General features: G+C 27.8%; 2 protein-coding genes and 1 long non-coding RNA gene across 18 annotated transcripts; 1 reads left to right on the top strand and 2 right to left on the bottom strand.

The window, feature by feature from the left end:
• Positions 1-140: 140 nt before the first annotated feature.
• On the bottom strand, positions 141-3003 carry LOC123263627 (U11/U12 small nuclear ribonucleoprotein 35 kDa protein-like). Its single transcript, XM_044726534.1, has 3 exons — positions 2944-3003; positions 2553-2768; positions 141-225 (listed from the first exon to the last, which is right to left on the bottom strand). Exons 1-3 carry the CDS (start codon positions 2944-2946, stop codon positions 214-216), a joined length of 231 nt encoding a protein of 76 aa, XP_044582469.1. The 5' UTR covers positions 2947-3003; the 3' UTR covers positions 141-213.
• A 410-nt stretch (positions 3004-3413) lies between these two features.
• Positions 3414-18836, top strand: LOC123263634. The gene is made up of 3 exons (XR_006509187.1): positions 3414-3424; positions 18371-18520; positions 18606-18836. It is a non-coding gene; the product is annotated as an uncharacterized LOC123263634 (long non-coding RNA).
• On the bottom strand, positions 4023-13204 carry LOC123263504 (calcium/calmodulin-dependent protein kinase type IV-like). Of its 16 annotated transcripts, XM_044726334.1 has the most exons (10): positions 12808-13203; positions 12619-12706; positions 10270-10473; positions 7968-8109; positions 7017-7216; positions 6787-6939; positions 5504-6132; positions 5390-5401; positions 5047-5359; positions 4023-4974 (listed from the first exon to the last, which is right to left on the bottom strand). In XM_044726334.1, exons 1-10 carry the CDS (start codon positions 12839-12841, stop codon positions 4275-4277), a joined length of 2475 nt encoding a protein of 824 aa, XP_044582269.1. In that variant the 5' UTR covers positions 12842-13203; the 3' UTR covers positions 4023-4274. The 16 variants fall into 16 exon arrangements, with proteins under 16 accessions (XP_044582269.1, XP_044582264.1, XP_044582263.1 ...); XM_044726329.1 differs by having other exon boundaries at positions 5047-5191; positions 5264-6132; positions 12808-13204; XM_044726328.1 differs by having other exon boundaries at positions 4023-4852; positions 4901-4972; positions 5045-6132.
• Positions 18837-18914: the final 78 nt, after the last annotated feature.

Here is an 18914-nt window from a genome sequence, read left to right as displayed (position 1 = left end):
AATACTAAATTTAATACTAAAATTTACCTAGTCTTCTAGGTTTCCAATTTTTCATAGTTCTTCCGAGTTCGTGGTCGACAAAAATTTTAACTCCGTCACAAAAAGTATCATTAAGGTTACGGATTGCGCGTTTAGCCTGGTCATCAGTCGCCATTTCTACGAATCCATAGCACATAGATTGTCCAGTAACAACGTCGACGATTATTTTTGCTGTTATAACTTCTCCCACGGTTGAAAAATGCTGAAAATTATTATTATTATTATTTACTATTTTTTTCGAAGATCGGTGTTTTTACTAATTAAAAAGTTCTATATTTCAAAGCCATTATCCCCGATCCAAATTGATGTTAGACTAATTTTAAATTTTACATTAAATTTTTATTTATTAAATTTATTTTCACCACTTTTATTGTTGGTATGAGCACTCAATACCATCTTCGGGTGAATATATCTAATAATTAAAAATTTTTTATTTTTAATTAAGATTAAGCAAAGAAGTTAATTTTTTACTCAGTGAAACTTTTTCGGTCACCGAAAAAATAATAACTCAGAAAATGCTCAGACCAGGAATCGAACCTGGATCTTTTGGTGTCGCGACAACTGCTCTACCCTTAAGCTATCCGAGACACTGTCCGTAACAATAGTTCAATTACCTATTAAGAACCACTAAGTAATTCTTGTATATTGACAATTTTTAATGATGTATTTTAGATGTTTTTAAAGACGTAGACTCTAATCTCCTACTTGACTGTATAAAGATTGTAGTCCGTCTGGCCAGGATTTTTCGATAATTTACTATTTTTTCCGAAAATCGGTGTTTTTACTAATTAAGGTAGTACCCTCGCCAGAGTCGTTTTCTTAGGATTTTTAACTTCGGTAGATTAATATTCATATAATTCTGCGTCGATTGGCGCAATTTGAAAATTTTTGACCATTTAGTTTCAGAGATATTTAATTTCAAAGTTTGAGTTTTGAACGCTCTTTTACATTGCGGTATCCGGGATATCGAAAAGTTTACCTACAAACATTTTTATATCTCAGAAACTTTTCTTAGGATTCTTTTAAAAACTAGAGTAACGTTAACTAACAACTAAACAATTTTTTAAAAATAATTTCATTGATAATTACCACACAGTTTCAGAGAGATTTATTAATAAGTAATGAAAAATTTACCAGACTTTAGCCGAGGAGGGGATACGTTAATAAAACTGTGGCAACAACGCAAGTTTTGTGAGCCGCGAAAAAAATATGAGACGCGCATGCGCTGAAAAATTTGAAAAGTTTAATTTACTTTAAGTGTAACATTATAGTTATTAATTTTATTTATTTAAAAAAAAAGTAACAATGATTATTTTATGAAAATAAGTATTTTTCTATATTTATAAAAATTCAAAAAGTTAATAAGTTGAATATAATAATATATATTAATCTTTCATAAGTTATAAAAATAATAGTCAGATGAAAGATTAATAAAAAATACTAAAATTTAAAATCCGTAAATACATCAACATAAAAATTCAATTACTGATTTTTCTGAAAAACAAAACAATATTGTCAATTATTTTTTTTTCTATTTGTTATTTGCATATTTGCTAGCGATTTCTGTCGTTTTTCAAGGACTTTTTATGAATCGTCCTTTATAAGTCAATTTTTCAGACATTGTAATTATATTTCCGAATAAATGTATCCTAATATAAAATTGAGATGAAATGTATGTGGCATCAAACTATTCGTAACGTGATTGGTCGAATATATCATAAGCATGAAAATATATGCAAATGCTATAGTCGGGCGCGCGCTTGCGCGCAAATTCAAATTCTAGTTTTATTTTAAAAAATGCGTGAGGTGCTCCTAATATAAAATTGAGATGAAATGTATGTGGCATCAAACTATTCGTAACGTGATTGGTCGAATATATCATAAGCATGAAAATATATGCAAATGCTATAGTCAGGCGCGCGCTTGCGCGCAAATTCAAATTCTAGTGTAAATAAATAAATAAACGCATGTGTCCAAACAGAGGTTAATCTACAGTTAGTCCAAAACACTACAGTATAACCACTATAAAATATCTTAACACTCACGCAGTGTTGCCAGACTTTTCAAACGATCAGTTTCTCGTTTGTGATTGGCTAAAATAAGTACATAAACAGCAAAAAGTTTTAGGCTTGTCAATAATGACTCTAAAGTATATGTACCATACACTCTAGCACAAACTTTTGACGATGGAAGTCGCGAGGGTACTACCTTAAAGAGTTTTATATTTCAAAGCCATTATCCCCGATCCAAATTGATGTTAGACTAATTTTAAATTTTTATTTATTAAATTTATTTTCACCATTTTTATTGTTGGTATGAGCACTCAATACCATCTTCGGGTGAATAATTATTATTATTATTATTATTGATTCCAAAAATCATATCTTCTAAAATATTGAAGATAGACCTATAAAACATAAACATTTTTTACAGAAAATTTCCTGAGCTACAATTTTTTTATTCTTATGATTTTTTCCTGAAATCAATATTTTCAAATTTATCACCATTTTTACCTGAATTAAATCCTGTCTTGTAGTTTTAGGATTAAGCTTCGATACAAATAAAGTTGAAGAAGGATATGACTTTAAATTATGCGGCGGCTGGTAATGCGAATTAATAGCACGAGTAATTCCTTTATCATGTGGCTCTGTATCAGTTCCATCGATACTTCCTGCTTTTAGTGGATCGTACTCTTTTAAATAAGGACTCCAGTTTTTTAATACTTCATTCTGAATTTTAAAAAAATATTAATTATTATTGTCAATTTTTTTTTTAATTTATTTTTATTTATAAATTAATTATTGAAAAAAAAAAAAATTTTTTTTATAAAATTATAATATTATTATTATTGTTATTGTTGTTGTTGTTATTATTATTCAATAAATATAACCTAAAAATTCTTACCATTGTAATATTAAAAAATTGTTTCACAATTTTTAGCGCTTTTATTAAAAATTTAAATAAAATTATTAAAAAGTTTACTTAATTAATTAATTATAAAATAAATTTAATTATAATACTAATTTATATTTTTTATTTTACAGAAATAATTTCACTGTTTCACTTGGTATTGATGTTATTGTTATTGTATTGTCAAGTTGTCTCACTAAAAATAAAAAATGGCGGCGAAATGTGAAAATAGCAGCTGCGCATGCGTCGACGCGGGAAAATAAAAAGCGCGGGAATTTTTTCAAATTTAAATTTAAAATATACAATGAATTTTTGTAATTTTATATATTAATTTTTTTTTTTTACAAGGTGTATTATTTTGTAATAACAATAATAAACAATAAAATATATACTAAATTAATTATATTAAATCTCAATAATTATTATTTTTAATTACATTATTAGTGATATAAAATATCAAGAAAATTGCGTATAAGTACAAAAAATTAATTGACTTCTTTTCAGAAAATTTTAATAAAGAACTTTTTCTTTTTAATAAAGAATTTAATTTTAATTATTATTGTCATTTTTAATATTTTAATAATAATAATAAAGTTTTTTAAAATGTAATATTACATTTAAATTTTAATTTTTTGTTTTTTGGGTGAGTTTTAATTAAGTTGCTATATCTCCTAAAATATTGAATTTAGATCTATAGTATACAAACGTTTTTTGTAGGAAATTTCCTAAGCTACAACTTTTTATTCTTATAAATTTTTCTTAAAATTAATATTTTAGGAGTTATGACCATTTTTATAGCGCCTAAACCGCAATTTATACTTTTCCATTATCTAGTTCTTATTTAAATTACTATATCTCCTAAAATATTAAAAATAGGCCTATAGTACAAAAAAATTTTTAATAGGAAATTTCTTAAGGTACAATTTTGGATTCTTATAAATTTTTTCTAAACTTAATATTTTAGGAGTAATAGCCAGTTTTATACTTGACCTTGAAAATGACAATATTAATCCCAAAAAAATTATTTTTCAATTATTTAAGCTTTAAAATTCGACTAAAAAATAAGACTCAAATATTTTTCTAACAAATTTTATTCAAATAAGATCAAAATTAATATGAGCGCCCATTCTCTGAAGAGCAAGAATAGTATTGACGGCCTTGACCCACCGTTTCTTGATAACATATCTCTTGAGTCTAACTTTGGAAATAGGGTTCTCCAAAGCCTTAGCGAGCCACCGATGTTCCTGCAATTGAACCGCACTGGGTCGCTTTCTGTAAAATTTCTCAAAAATTCAAAAAAATCCTCAAAAAATAACACCGATCTCTCATTTAAATTCCCGCGACTTTTGGACAGTTTGAAAATACCGCGCCAAAGAATTGATCGACCGTCGGCCAATCGACTCGTCGTTCCAGTCGACACTTATCGACTTCCTGGGCAGTGCTGACCCCCTCGGCTTCTCTTGGTCCCACTCGTCCAACAGCTTCAATAACAAATTTTTCGCGCTGTTTGGCTCGTCTAAATTCATAGTCTTGTGCAAATTTTGCAGGTTAGTTATCCTCGGGACATCTCGGCAAGTTTCGCCGAACCGATGTTTGGCCCTGGCTTTCCGCCATGGCGGCGTCAGGTCGATGTCAACGTCCTCTCGGTCAAATCTGTTGAACACAGTTTCCTGGAAACTTTTGTGAGGGTTAAATTTTGTGCCATTTAATTTTCTGTCTCGAGTTATGGCACTTAATTTTTCATTTATTTCATTTGTTTCACTTTCTGACGTGTTTATCAACACTCGGCTGGATTTTGTTGAGGAAACTTTACTCTCCGTTTCAAGAGCTTTCATTTGACTACCATCTTGTCCATATGCCATATTTGCCATATATGCCATATTTTTACCCTTATTCTCCATATTTGACATATTGGTCCGCCTAACTTGACTAGTATCCTGATCTGCCATATTGTGCCGTTTAACTTGACTAGTATTCTGATCTGCTATATTTGTTGCCATATCACCCATATTTGCCATATTTCCTATATTTGGGGTATTTTTCTTGATTTTGTCTCCTGTTAATAGACTACTATCTTTTCCAATTGCCATATTCCGTGCCATATCTGCCATATTTTCCATATTTTGTGCCATATTTGCCATATTTTTACCTATATTTTCCATATTTGGCATATTGGTCCGTTTTGCTTTACTAGTATTCTGATCTGCCATATTTGTTGCCATGTCACCCATATTTGCCATATTTTCCATATTTGGTGTATTTTTCTTTATTTTATCTCCTGTTAATAGACCACTATCTTTTCCAATTGCCATATTTTGTGCCATATTTGCCTTATTTTCCATATCTGGCGTATTTTTCTTAATTTTGTTCCCCTTTAATAAACTAACATTCTCTCTAGTCGCCATATTTTGTGCCATATTATCCATATTTGCCATATTACCCATATTTTGTGCCATATTACCCATATTCGCCATATTTTTCTCAATTTTTTCCCTTTTCATTAAATTTTTGTTTTGTCCAATTGCCATATTATTTGCCATATTTGCCATATCACCCATATTTGCCATATTAGTATTTTCTGCCATATTTTTCTCAATTTCACTTTCCACCTTTTTACTTTTACCTTCTCCATATGCCATATTATCCATATTTGCCATATCACCCGCCATCTTGTTATTCCCCTCCCGACTAGCCAGTAACCTCAAATGCTCCGATAGTTTAATAATTTCCTCAGCAATTTTTATCTGAGAAGCCGGATCTCGATACTCCTGGCCCTGACCCTCAGAGGCGCGACGTTCGAACGCCAAATTGGGAACATTAAGAAACAATCTGTCGTCAAAAGCGCCCTCTGAGGTCAAACTACAAATACTCTCAGGAGGGGAGGGGCTTTGACCTTTCAAGGACATTGACCTGTCCCCCTCTCTCTCGACTGTTCCATTGTCCTCGAAGAGATACGGACTGTTCGGGTGGTCCCGCCATCTTTCGACAAACTGCTTCAAGTTGTCTTTCGTCACGTCCAGTTCGCTTTTATTTTTGACTACAGGCGACGCTGGAGTCACAACAAGTGGCGCCACTTTCTTTGTCTTTTTCTTCTTCTTCAATGGTGACTGTTTCTTCGTTTTTGAATTTGATTTTGGCGCCAACCACGGGTGGAACCGACAAACGTGTGCCGAAATTCGTTTTCTGTAATTTTTTTTACTCCGTAAATTTTTTTATACTTTTTTTGTAATTTTGTCTTTCGTGCCTTTTTGGCGGGAAAAAAATTCAAAATGGCCGGTCGGAGAAATTTACAGAGAGATCGGTTGATTTTTGTTATTTATTATTGGTTTTTTTTAAATTATTATTAATAATAATTAATTTTGTTACAGCTAATTAATTATTAATTAATTTAAAGTCACGAAAGACAAAATTAATGTTAATTGTTATTATTTTACTATATTTGTTAGTTATTTTTTTGGGAATATAGGTTAAATAAAATACGAAGCAATACGAAGATTTCCGAGTGTTTCCGAAGAATACCGAAGGTAGCCGAAATTCCAAACTTTTGACATTTTGATAAGTAAAGTAATCTCCGAAAATTTCCGAAGACTCACGGAAACACCCGAGTGTTTCCGATGATACCCAAAGTCCAAAATTTTCATATTTTGATCAGTAAAATCATCCCCAAAAATTTCCGAAGACTCACGGAAACACCCGAAGATTGCCGAAGTTACCCGAAGTTTAAATTTTTGTGTTTTTTTCATAAGTTTGCATTCTAGATAACTTTCTAACCAAGCAATTACTCCAAATATAAATAAAACATGCGGGAAAAATTGAAATTAATAATTATTAACTCACTCTTTGTCTTTAACGAGCAAGCGACGTATGAAATCTTTGGCATCCTCTGAAATATTGTTGAAAGCTTCGTGATCGAAGTCGTACTTAGCGATTGTTACGTTCGCCATTGTTTCGACATCAGTGTCTCCCATGAAGGGCGACAGTCCCGACAACCTGAAAAAAAATGAAGAAGGTTAGGAGGTAAGATAAAAAATTTTAATTAATTTTTTAAAAAATTATATATAGCTTACAGAACGTAACAGATCACTCCAATGCTCCACATATCAGTTCCGTATCCAATCTGATCAAAATTTACAACTTCAGGCGCTACGAATTCAGGAGTTCCAAAGAGAACCTGGAGTTTTTTTCTTGGATCAAATTGTCTGGCCAGTCCAAAGTCTATTATTTTTATTCGGTTACCTTCTTTGGTTAAGCATAAGATGTTTTCTGGCTGTAAGTAATTGATATATTCAAATTTTTGAAAAAAAAAAATAAAATTTTTGAAAAAAGTACAATTAAAAAAAAAATTTTTTCATAATTAGAATTTTCAAGAAAATGTAAATTTTAAAATAAATTATTAATTAAAAAAAAAAAAATATTTTTTCTAAATTATAAAAATTTTAATTTGAAGAAAATTTTAAATTTAAAAAAAAAAATTCAAATTGTTGAAAAAATCAAAATTTTTGAAAAAAAACACTAAAATGAAAATAAAATTTTTTTTTTCAAGTGTGATAATAATTGAAACTCAGTAAAAATTTTGATTTAAGAAAAAATTTTTGATTTTGAAAGAAAATTTTTTTTTTGATTTATAAAAATTTGAATTTTAAGAAAAATTTCAATCTAAACATCCCAATTTGAAGAAAAATTAAAATTTTTGAAGTCGAATTTTTTAAAAAATTGAAATTAAAAAAAAACAATTTAGAAAAAAATACTAAATTGCAAAAAAAATTTTTTTTCTCGGGTGTAATAATAATTTGAATTTTCACGAAAATGTTATTTTGAAAAAAAAAAAATTTTTTTCTGAATTATAAAATTTGAATTTTGAGAAAAATTTCAATCTGAAGAAAAATTTAAAATTTTTAAAATAGAAATTATTGAAAAAAGATAAAAATTTTAATTTTGAAAAAAATTTCAATTTTTTTCTCTAAAAAATTTTTTTTTCTCTAAAAAATTAGTTTATTACTAATTAAAAAAAATCTTACCTTCATATCAAGATGTAAAATATTTTGTGAATGTACAAATTCAATCCCTTCGCAAATTTGCCGCATAAAAACCGCACAACTTCTTTCAGTAAGAACAAAATCGTCGTCAATCACTCTCTCAAACAATTCTCCTCCTTCAATCCTAAAAATTATGAAATTATTATTGTTATTATAATCCGAACAAAAACAGTTTCACTGTAAAAAATCGCGCCAAGTCCACGTTCATAAGACTATTAAGAAAAAAAAATTTTTTTTTCTTTACAAAAGATATAAAATAGAAAAATTAAAAATCCAAGTAACCGATATGATTGTATATGATTTTCGGAAATTAAAAAAAATTTTGTTGTAAATTTAAAAATTAAGAAAAAAATTTTGGAACGCATTTAGTGTGCGTGGTTGCAAAATATTTTACTTTTAATGAAATTCGTAAAATCTATTTACTAGGACTTTAAAAAAATTGAAATACACAATGACGCACACCAAGTACGTTCCAAAATTTTTTTCTTAATTTTTAAATTTACAACAAAATTTTTTAATTTCCGAAAATCATATACAATCATATCGGTTACTTGGATTTTTAATTTTTCTATTTTATATCTTTTGTAAAGAAAAAAATTTTTTTTTCTTAATAGTCTTATGAACGTGGACTTGGCGCGATTTTTACAGTGAAACTGTTTTTGTTCGGATTTCAGTATTTTTGTAATTATAATAAAAATTTGCAATTGGTACTAACTTAAATCTCAAGTTGGCTGCATTTTTATAGCAAACTATCCCCTTGAAGCTACAGTTTATGTAAAAATAATTGCAGCGCACCCTGGCGGGTGTAGATGCAAGCTGTGAAATTTATTTTTTTAAGTGTAGTTTCCCATCTATTGGACTATTACCATGCATTCTCGAATTACTTAGTCTGTGGCATGTCACTTTTTACATCGAAAAAAAGTCAGGATCGAAATTTTTGAGCTTGCTATAGTTTGTGCGGATTAAATTTAATAATTTCAAGTAGATTAATTGTTATAAGTGAATATAATTAATTAATAACAGTCAAATAAAGTATTAATTACTGTTATAATATACAATTTAGGAATAAAAAGTACCGTAGAATTAAATAAAATTTTGCAACCTCAAAATACCGTTCTGCTTACAGTAAACACAGTCAGTAGTCTGGCGCTCCGTTTACAACGGATTTGAACGGAACTTGGCGCCAGATTCTATCGAATCTGTGGATTATTACTAGTATTATTATTTTATAAAATCAACAGACTCGATAGAGTCTGGCGCCAAGTTCCGTTCTCAAGCCAGACTACCGAGTGTGTATATACCGTAAGCAGAACGGTTTTTTGAGGTTACAAATTTTTTTTCAAATTTATTTTGATTTTTTTTTTATATGATATTTTATAATAGTAGTTCATGCTTTTTATTACGCGTATTACTTGATTATTATCAATTATCTTTATAATTTCTATTTAAAATTATTAAAAATAATCAGCACAAACTATAGCGACCCAGATTTTTAGATTTTAACTTTTTTCTTGTGTAAAAATCGGACGGCCAGAGACTAAATAATATAAGTATGAATGCTAATCTTATAATAGAGGGGAAACTACAGTGAAAAAAAGATATTTGACAGCTTGCAATTACACACGCCAGGCGGCGCAAGAATAACTTTTACATGAACTATAGCTTAAAGGGGATAGTTTGCCACCGGAAATGTATTAAATTAAAATTGTCAATTTTTATTATAATTACAAAAAATACTGAAATCCGTACAAAAACAGTTTCACTGTAAAAAAATCGCGCCAAGTCCACGTTCATAAGACTATTAAGAAAAAAAAATTTTATTTCTTTACAAAAAGATATAAAATAAAAAATTAAAAAATCCAAGTAACCGATATGGTTGTATATGATTTTCGGAAATTAAAAAAAATTTTTTTGTGAATTTAAAAATTAAAAGAAACAGTTTTGGAACGTACTTGGTGTGCATGATTGTGTACTTCAATTTTTTTTAAAAGTCCTAGAAGATAGATTTTAGGAATTTCATAAAAAGTGAAATATTTCGTAACCCCGCACACTAAATACGTTCCAAAATTGTTTCTTTTAATTTTTAAATTTACAAATTTTTTTTTAATTTCCGAAAATCATATACAACCATATCGGTTACTTGGATTTTTTAATTTTTTATTTTATATCTTTTTGTAAAGAAATAAAATTGTTTTTTTCTTAATAGTCTTATGAACGTGGACTTGGCGCGATTTTTTTACAGTAAAACTGTTTTTGTACGGATTTTTATTACTATAAAACTTACAATTCTAACACAACATAAAACTGCTTAGTATTATCAATTGCGTCATATAATTGAATTAACCGGGGATGCTGTAACCGGCGCATTATTTCAACTTCGCGCTCCACCGAGCGTCTGTCTTCCTTCTTGGTTGTATTTACGATTTTCACAGCTAATTTTAGCCCATTCTTTTTGTCCTTACATAGATACACTGTTCCGAACTTTCCTCTAGAAAATAAAAAAATCCAAAAATTATTATCAAAAATTCAAATTTTTCATTATGAATTTTAAAATGGAAATTCTGGGAAAATGATTGAAAATATAAAAAAATTATAGGACATTTTTTGTAGAAAATTGAATTTCCTACAAGTTTTGTCTCAAACTTTTTTTGTAACTTTAATAGTTCAAAAGTTATCACCTTTTTTCAAAATTTGAGGTATTTTTAACACCGATAAAAAATTCAAATTTTTCATTATAAATTTTAAAATGAAAATTCTGAGAAAATTCTTGGAAATATAGAAAAATCATGAGACATTCTTTGTAGGAAATAAAATTTCCTAAAAATTTTGTCCCAAACATTTTTTAGTAATTTCAATATTTAAGTCAAAATTTTCACTGAAAATTACAAAAATTCATAAAGTTCAAAATTTATTGGTTATAAATTTTAAGAGTGAATTTTTGGGTAAAATATTGAAAATACGAAAAAATTATGAGTCTTTTTTTGTAGAGAATCAAAAGTACTACAAATTTTGTCCGAAACTTTTTTTTGTAACTCCAATAGTTTAGTAGTTATCGCGGTTGGAACTTTAGTTCCAAGACGCTTCCAACGCGGAACATCACAAGTCCCATACCGATCTTTTGGAAAAGTGCCGATCTTTTGGTACATTTAATTCCAAAATGATCTAAGGAACCGATATGTCCAAAAAAAAGTGCCGATTTCTACATCAGATCGGTAACTATTTACAAAAATCTACTTAACCAATCTAATAATAACACCGGTTGTTTCTCATTGGAATGTCAAGAGCAAAGTGTTAAAGTTTAAATTCCATTGAAATTTAATTGGCACGCCTTCACTTTTAACTTGTCATTCATTTAACAAATATATATGTATATATATACATATATATATATATATATATATATATATATATATATATATATATATATATATATATATATATATATATATATATATATATATATATATATATTGGATATTTAGTGTGTAGTAAACCATCGAGTTGTGTATACACGTGTATTTATTTATAGAAAAAGACCTTGATTAACGTTTTAAAACATCCATTACCCCTGAATTATTATTATTTTTTTTTTTTTCAGTTTATTTATTCTTATTTTTATTTTTACTTATATATTTATATATCCATACATATTAAAGCTTAGAAGTGGGTAAAGAAATTCCTGAGGTAAGATCTAGCAATTATATATATAAAATAAAATAAATTGAAAAATTAATTTGTTGAATTTTTTTTTTTGATCAAAATTTTTGATATATTTTTTAGTAATTTTATATTATTTTTATTTATTTATTTAGTAATTTTATATTAGCTATATTTTATTTAAAAAATGGTCATAAAAATATTCTGAGGATAGTGTTAAAAACTAGAATAAATTTCCTAGAAGATTTTTCAAAAATTTTTTGAAAAAAAAATTTCTTTATACTCCTAAAATAAATTTCAAAAAATTTTATTTCCGTAATTTTTTTCCAAAAATTTAATTAAAAATTCTAATAAAAATAATTGTCGGATCGATTTGCAATTTTGCAGGACAGTTTGGTGGATTTTAAGGAGTAAAAATTTTTAAGGACCTTAAGGTGTCAGAAGAAAATTAGCGAAGAGATAGACGATTTATGCAGGATAAAAAAAAAAGTCGCTTAATTTGGATAATTTTGAAAATTTTTTTTTTGAAAAATTTTTGTAGTGTTTTGAAAAGAATTTATTCTAGTTTTTAAAAATGTATTTAGAAAATTTTTAGGATTGTTTTAGAAAGAGATATTGTTAGTTTAAGTTGAAAAAATAATTTTTTTTTTAATTTTAGGATTTTAAGGAAAAATTTAGAATTTTTTTTTAATTTAATAAAAAAATTTTTTTTTGATTTTAAAATTGCAAAAATTGGAAAAAAAAAAATTTTTTTTGCTCAAAAATTTTTTTTTTCAATTTTGAATTTTAAGGAAAAATTCAGTTTTTTTTTATTTTAATTTAATTAAAATTTTTTTTTTAAATTTTAAAATTCCAAAAATTAAAAATAAAAAAATTTATTTTGCTCAAACAAATTTTTTTTTTGTTTTTTCAATAACTTTTTTTTTCAAAAAAAAAAAATTTTTTTTTTAAATTTACTATAAATAAAAAATCTCACCGTCCCAATTCTTCTTGCAATTCATAATTGCTATTAAATTCATCACGCCGCACCGTAACATCTTTATAAGGAAATGCTGGTTCAATTTCTAAAGAATTTTATGATTATTATTATTATTATAATTATAATTGCTTAAAAAAAAAATCACATTAAATTTGATTAAAAAAAAAAAATAATCATATTAATTACCACCAACGGGATCACTTTCGTCAACGTGAATCATGATTAATAAATTAATATCCCGAAAATGAATTAATTACCGAGCCATTTTACTGCCAAAATAAATTCCGAACAAATTGGACGAATTAATTTAATCGAGGAATATTAATTAATAGGACTGTCAAACAGATTTATTAATCAAAGTAGATGATTTACAATTTAATAAATTTTAAGTATGTAAAAGCGAGTGTTAACTTGCCCGCGAGTCTCAACGCGACAGACGGAATTAGAATTTGTCCGACGACGGGATTCAGCCCGTGGATTCTTAGCTCACGTGACTCATTTCTTTACTATATATATATTTAATAAATATATCGACATACATTTCTCGCTATGAATCGATCCAAATGTAAAAACATTGAGTATTATCTCGCTAATATTTATTATTTAAAAAAAAAAATTTTTTTAAGGGGTCGGAATTTTATTACCACATAATTCTACTAATACTACTGGCCATAATAAAAATAATAATAATTGTCGCAAGATTTCTTCTTGTACTCATCGAGACCTTTCATTTGAGTACCCACATCAATTTTTCATATATTTATATATATTACATATATGTATATATGAAAAATATATCAAAAATGCATGTGGGTACTCAAATGAAAGCTCTTGATGAGTGTAACATCGGGATGAGCTTATATCTTTAAAAATGTCAATAACTAACAAATGACCTTTTATCTTGTCAACTATTGACATTTTTAAAGATATAAGCTCACCCTGACATTACACTCATCGAGACCTTTCATTTGAGTACCCACATCAATTTTTCATATATTTTATATCTTCATATATATTATATATATGTATATATGAAAAATATATCAAAAATGCATGTGGGTACTCAAATGAAAGCTCTTGATGAGTGTAACATCGGGATGAGCTTATATCTTTAAAAATGTCAATAACTAACAAATGACCTTTTATCTTGTCGACTATTGACATTTTTAAAGATATAAGCTCACCCTGACATTACACTCATCGAGACCTTTCATTTGAGTACCCACATCAATTTTTCATATATTTTACATATTTATACATGCTATATATATGTATATATGAAAAATATATCAAAAATGCATGTGGGTACTCAAATGAAAGCTCTTGATGAATGTAACATCGGGATGAGCTTATATCTTTAAAAATGTCAATAATTAAGAAATGACCTTTTATCTTGTCAACTATTGACATTTTTAAAGATATAAGCTCACCCTGACATTACACTCATCGAGACCTTTCATTTGAGTACCCACATCAATTTTTCATACATTTTATATCTTCATATATATTATATATATGTATATATGAAAAATATATCAAAATGCATGTGGGTACTCAAATGAAAGATCTTGATGAATGTTACATCGGGATGAGCTTATATCTTTAAAATGTCAATAACTAACAAATGACCTTTATCTTGTCAACTATTGACATTTTTAAAGATATAAGCTCACCCTGACATTACACTCATCGAGACCTTTCATTTGAGTACCCACATCAATTTTTCATATATTTTATATCTTCATATATATTATATATATGTATATATGAAAAATATATCAAAAATGCATGTGGGTACTCAAATGAAAGCTCTTGATGAATGTAACATCGGGATGAGCTTATATCTTTAAAAATGTCAATAATTAAGAAATGACCTTTTATCTTGTCAACTATTGACATTTTTAAAGATATAAGCTCACCCTGACATTACACTCATCGAGACCTTTCATTTGAGTACCCACATCAATTTTTCATATATTTTACATATTTATACATGCTATATATATGTATATATGAAAAATATATCAAAAATGCATGTGGGTACTTAAATGAAAGCTCTTGATGAGTGTAACATCGGGATGAGCTTATATCTTTAAAAATATCAATAACTAAGAAATGACCTTTTATCTTGTCAACTATTGACATTTTTAAAGATATAAGTTCACCCTGACATTACACTCATCGAGACCTTTCATTTGAGTACCCACATCAATTTTTCATATATTTTATATCTTCATATATATTATATATATGTATATATGAAAAATATATCAAAAATGCATGTGGGTACTCAAATGAAAGCTCTTGATGAGTGTAACATCGGGATGAGCTTATATCTTTAAAAATGTCAATAACTAACAAATGACCTTTTATCTTGTCAACTATTGACATTTTTAAAGATATAAGCTCACCCTGACATTACACTCATCGAGACCTTTCATTTGAGTACCCACATCAATTTTTCATATATTTTATATCTTCATATATATTATATATATGTATATATGAAAAATATATCAAAATGCATGTGGGTACTCAAATGAAAGATCTTGGCGAATGTAACATCGGGATGAGCTTATATCTTTAAAAATATCAATAACTAAGAAATGACCTTTTATCTTGTCAACTATTGACATTTTTAAAGATATAAGCTCACCCTGACATTACACTCATCGAGACCTTTCATTTGAGTACCCACATCAATTTTTCATATATTTTACATATTTATATATGCTATATATATATGTATATATGAAAAATATATCAAAAATGCATGTGGGTACTTAAATGAAAGCTCTTAATGAGTGTAACATCGGGATGAGCTTATATCTTTAAAAATATCAATAACTAAGAAATGACCTTTTATCTTGTCAACTATTGACATTTTTAAAGATATAAGCTCACCCTGACATTACACTCATCGAGACCTTTCATTTGAGTACCCACATCAATTTTTCATACATTTTATATCTTCATATATATTATATATATGTATATATGAAAAATATATCAAAAATGCATGTGGGTACTCAAATATGCTTCATATGCTCACATACTCACATATGCTTCTATATAATTAGATATGAATCATATATAATGATAAATAGTTTTTTTTATACGGGTATGCCTTTATATGAGTACATAAGACTACTTATGTGCTGGTAAAGGTATGAGTATATCAGACCATATGAATCCATATCAAGTTATATCAACCCTGATGATCAGGGATTTTTCTTTCAAGTTTATCAAAGTATATATAACTTTATAAGGTTATATCAGGGAATATCAGGACCTATTAAAAAATAATGTAAAATTATATATGAGCATATCAAGCTATATCAACGATCAATGATATAGACATATCAAATTGATAAGGCTTGATCAGGCCTGATATGGCCAATTTTCATATCAGGCCATATCAGGACATATCAAAAATTAAATATGGACTTATCAGATCATATCAGGCCAGATATGAACATATCAAAAATTTTTATATGGCCTTATCAGCTCATATCAAGCCTGATCAGAATATTTTTTCACGGGTATTCAAGCCAAGCGATGGACATTCCATCTGCACTATTGGTCGAGAGACATTCTCTCTTTGCATTAGTTCTATGGGGTCTATCGAACTTGAATACTAGTAAAGCTTTTTTTTCGAAAGGATTTTTTTTTCAAATTTTCAAAACTCCCCTCACGGTTTTGGAAAAACCGTAAAGATTCGGTATTTATACGATATAAATACTGTATTTTTACCGTAATACTTCAGTTATTTTAGCCAGTTTTTTTGTCGAATCATTACGAAAAAACTACGAAATAAATTCAGAATATTTACGGCAATACAATAGAAAAATTACGGTATATTAACAGCATTTAAACCGTAAATGTACCGCATATTTACTGTATATCTGCGGCACTATTGCAGCAAAAAACCGGAAAAGAAAATCCCTACTTTCTATTACCGGCAAAATACCAAAAATATGCTGTTTTACTACTACTTTTCAATAGCTTAAAATTTTTTTTTATAATATTATAAATTATTAACAATTATTTTTTTCATTGACCCATTATGTATATATAAATTAAAGTTTTTTCATGCCTACTGGTCAAGTGACTAGTGAACCTTATTCAAGCCAAGCGATTGACATTCCATCTGCACTATTGGTCGAGAGACATTCTCTCTTTGCATTAGTTCTATGGGGTCCATCGAACTTGAATACTAGTAAAGCTGGAAGTTTTGTGGTATCTGTTCGAGTTGTAAAGATGTTAAACAAATGAAAGAAAATGAAAGAAACTACATGAGAGCAAAGATAAACTTTGAAAAAATAAATGGGGTAGGTTACCAAGCCAGGAATCGAACCTGGATCTCCCTGTTAACATGTCAGGAGCTCTTCCAGTTAAGCTACCGTGCCCCTTCCACCATCCAACTTTCTCAGTCCATTCTTATACTCTCGATACTTTACTTACTTTTCCCTTCTTTTTTATTCTCCCCACCCAAACTACGTACTACAATGGTATTGTAGTAATTATTGAGGCGTTGTTATAAATTAACAATTATTTTTTTCTTCATGACCCATTATGTATATATAAATTAAAGTTTTTTCATGCCTACTGGTCAAGTGACTAGTGATCCTTATTCAAACCAAGCTTGGCTTGAATAAGATTCACTAGTCACTTGACCAGTAGGCATGAAAAAACTTTAATTTATTAATTATTATGTTTGTTACAAATTTGCGATAATTAACGTTATTTTTCAAGAAAAAATAGAATTTACAAGTATAAAAACTAATCTCTTTATAAATTCAGTACTTAACGGACAACTTTTATTGTCACTAAATACCGATGTTTTGAAAATTTAGTCTTTATTTGGACATCTGGAGGAATTTTTTGTTTTTTCATGTATTTTTTGTAGTAAAAATATGAACAATTATTGTATAAATCTGTGAGAGTATATATAATAGAATTGGGTCGAACACTCAAGTATTTAGTAAGAAACTTAATATAAAATTCTTAATATTTAGAACTAAGCGAGACGAGACCGAGACGAGATTTTTGATACTCTCGCCTACTCTCGTCTCGTGTGAAGCCCTAACCTGTACGGATCGTTTTCTTGCAATATCTAAAAAACTACTTGACCGATTTTTATCAAAATTAATGGGTGTCTTCTTAAGAGCCTACATAATTATATAAATTAACAATTTCATTAATTTTTTAATTAATTCAACGATGTAAAGGATCCGTACATAATAATTGTAAACCTGTACGGATCGTTTTTTTGCAATATCTCAAAAACTGCTTTACCGATTTTTATAAAAATTGATAGGTGCCTTCTTAAGAGCCTGCAAAATTATATCAATTAACAATTTCATCAGTTTTTTAATTCATTTGATAATATAAAGCATCCGTACATAATAATTGTAAATCTGTACGGATCGTTTTATTGCAATATCTCAAAAACTGCTTTACCGATTTTTATAAAAATTGATAGGTGCCTTCTTAAGAGCCTGCAAAATTATATCAATTAACAATTTCATCAGTTTTTTAATTCATTTGATAATATAAAGCATCCGTACATAATAATTGTAAATCTGTACGGATCGTTTTATTGCAATATCTCAAAAACTACTTGACCGATTTTAATAAAAATGAATAGGTATCTTCTCGATAATATACAGAATCATTTTCACATAAAAATTTGGTAATTGTTTAATAAATTATGGATTAAAACTATTTTTTCTCTAATTATTTTAAGTATACTCTTTCCGTGTTGTGGTAAGAAAGAAGTCTACTAACCAAGAAGAATATGAGCTAACAGAATATTATCTATTTTGTCGGCAAAAGTTCAGCTCTATAGTCGCTATTGAATATAAATTCAACAATTTGTTTATATTTGACGCAACAGGTAAAGTATTTTACAATATTGCAATTAAAAATTATTATTATACCCAATGCTCATGAATAAATAATTACTTTTTTTTTTTTTTTAGGTTCTTCGGGAGTCTACAAGCTTGAAAACGCCAGTAGTTTTCGGAGGATAAATTTTAGCACCGACCAAGTGACTCAAATAAAAAATAAAAAATTTTTTACGGATCCAAATATAAAATTGGTTTTGAAAAATGAAGCTCCATGCTTGGCTCTCGTGAGCACCCGAATAATTTTGTTTGCAAAATTGTAATTTGTTATTATTTTTATCAAAAATAATAAATTATTTAATGTTAGAAAGTTCTCAAGTTTATTTTTTAATAATTTCTAGTAAAAATCGGTTGTAGTTAACGATCTGATATAGAAATCGGCAC

The sequence above is a fragment of the Cotesia glomerata genome, linkage group LG4 (assembly GCF_020080835.1).
Source record: "Cotesia glomerata isolate CgM1 linkage group LG4, MPM_Cglom_v2.3, whole genome shotgun sequence".
Classification (NCBI taxonomy): Eukaryota; Metazoa; Arthropoda; class Insecta; order Hymenoptera; family Braconidae; genus Cotesia; species Cotesia glomerata.
Note: the sequence above shows the minus strand (reverse complement) of the source record. Positions and strands in the feature narration are given on the sequence as shown.

Excerpts from the sequence above, each read along its gene's own strand:
- LOC123263504 (XM_044726323.1), bottom strand. The coding sequence starts at position 12,841 with ATGATTCACGTTGACGAAAGTGATCCCGTTGGTG. Across the intron at positions 8,110-10,269 it reads TTTTATGTTGTGTTAGAATT|GATTGAAGGAGGAGAATTGT; the intron begins GTAAGTTTTATA and ends CATAATTTTTAG. Across the intron at positions 6,133-6,786 it reads TTGCTCGTTAAAGACAAAGA|AAAACGAATTTCGGCACACG; the intron begins GTGAGTTAATAA and ends AAAAAATTACAG.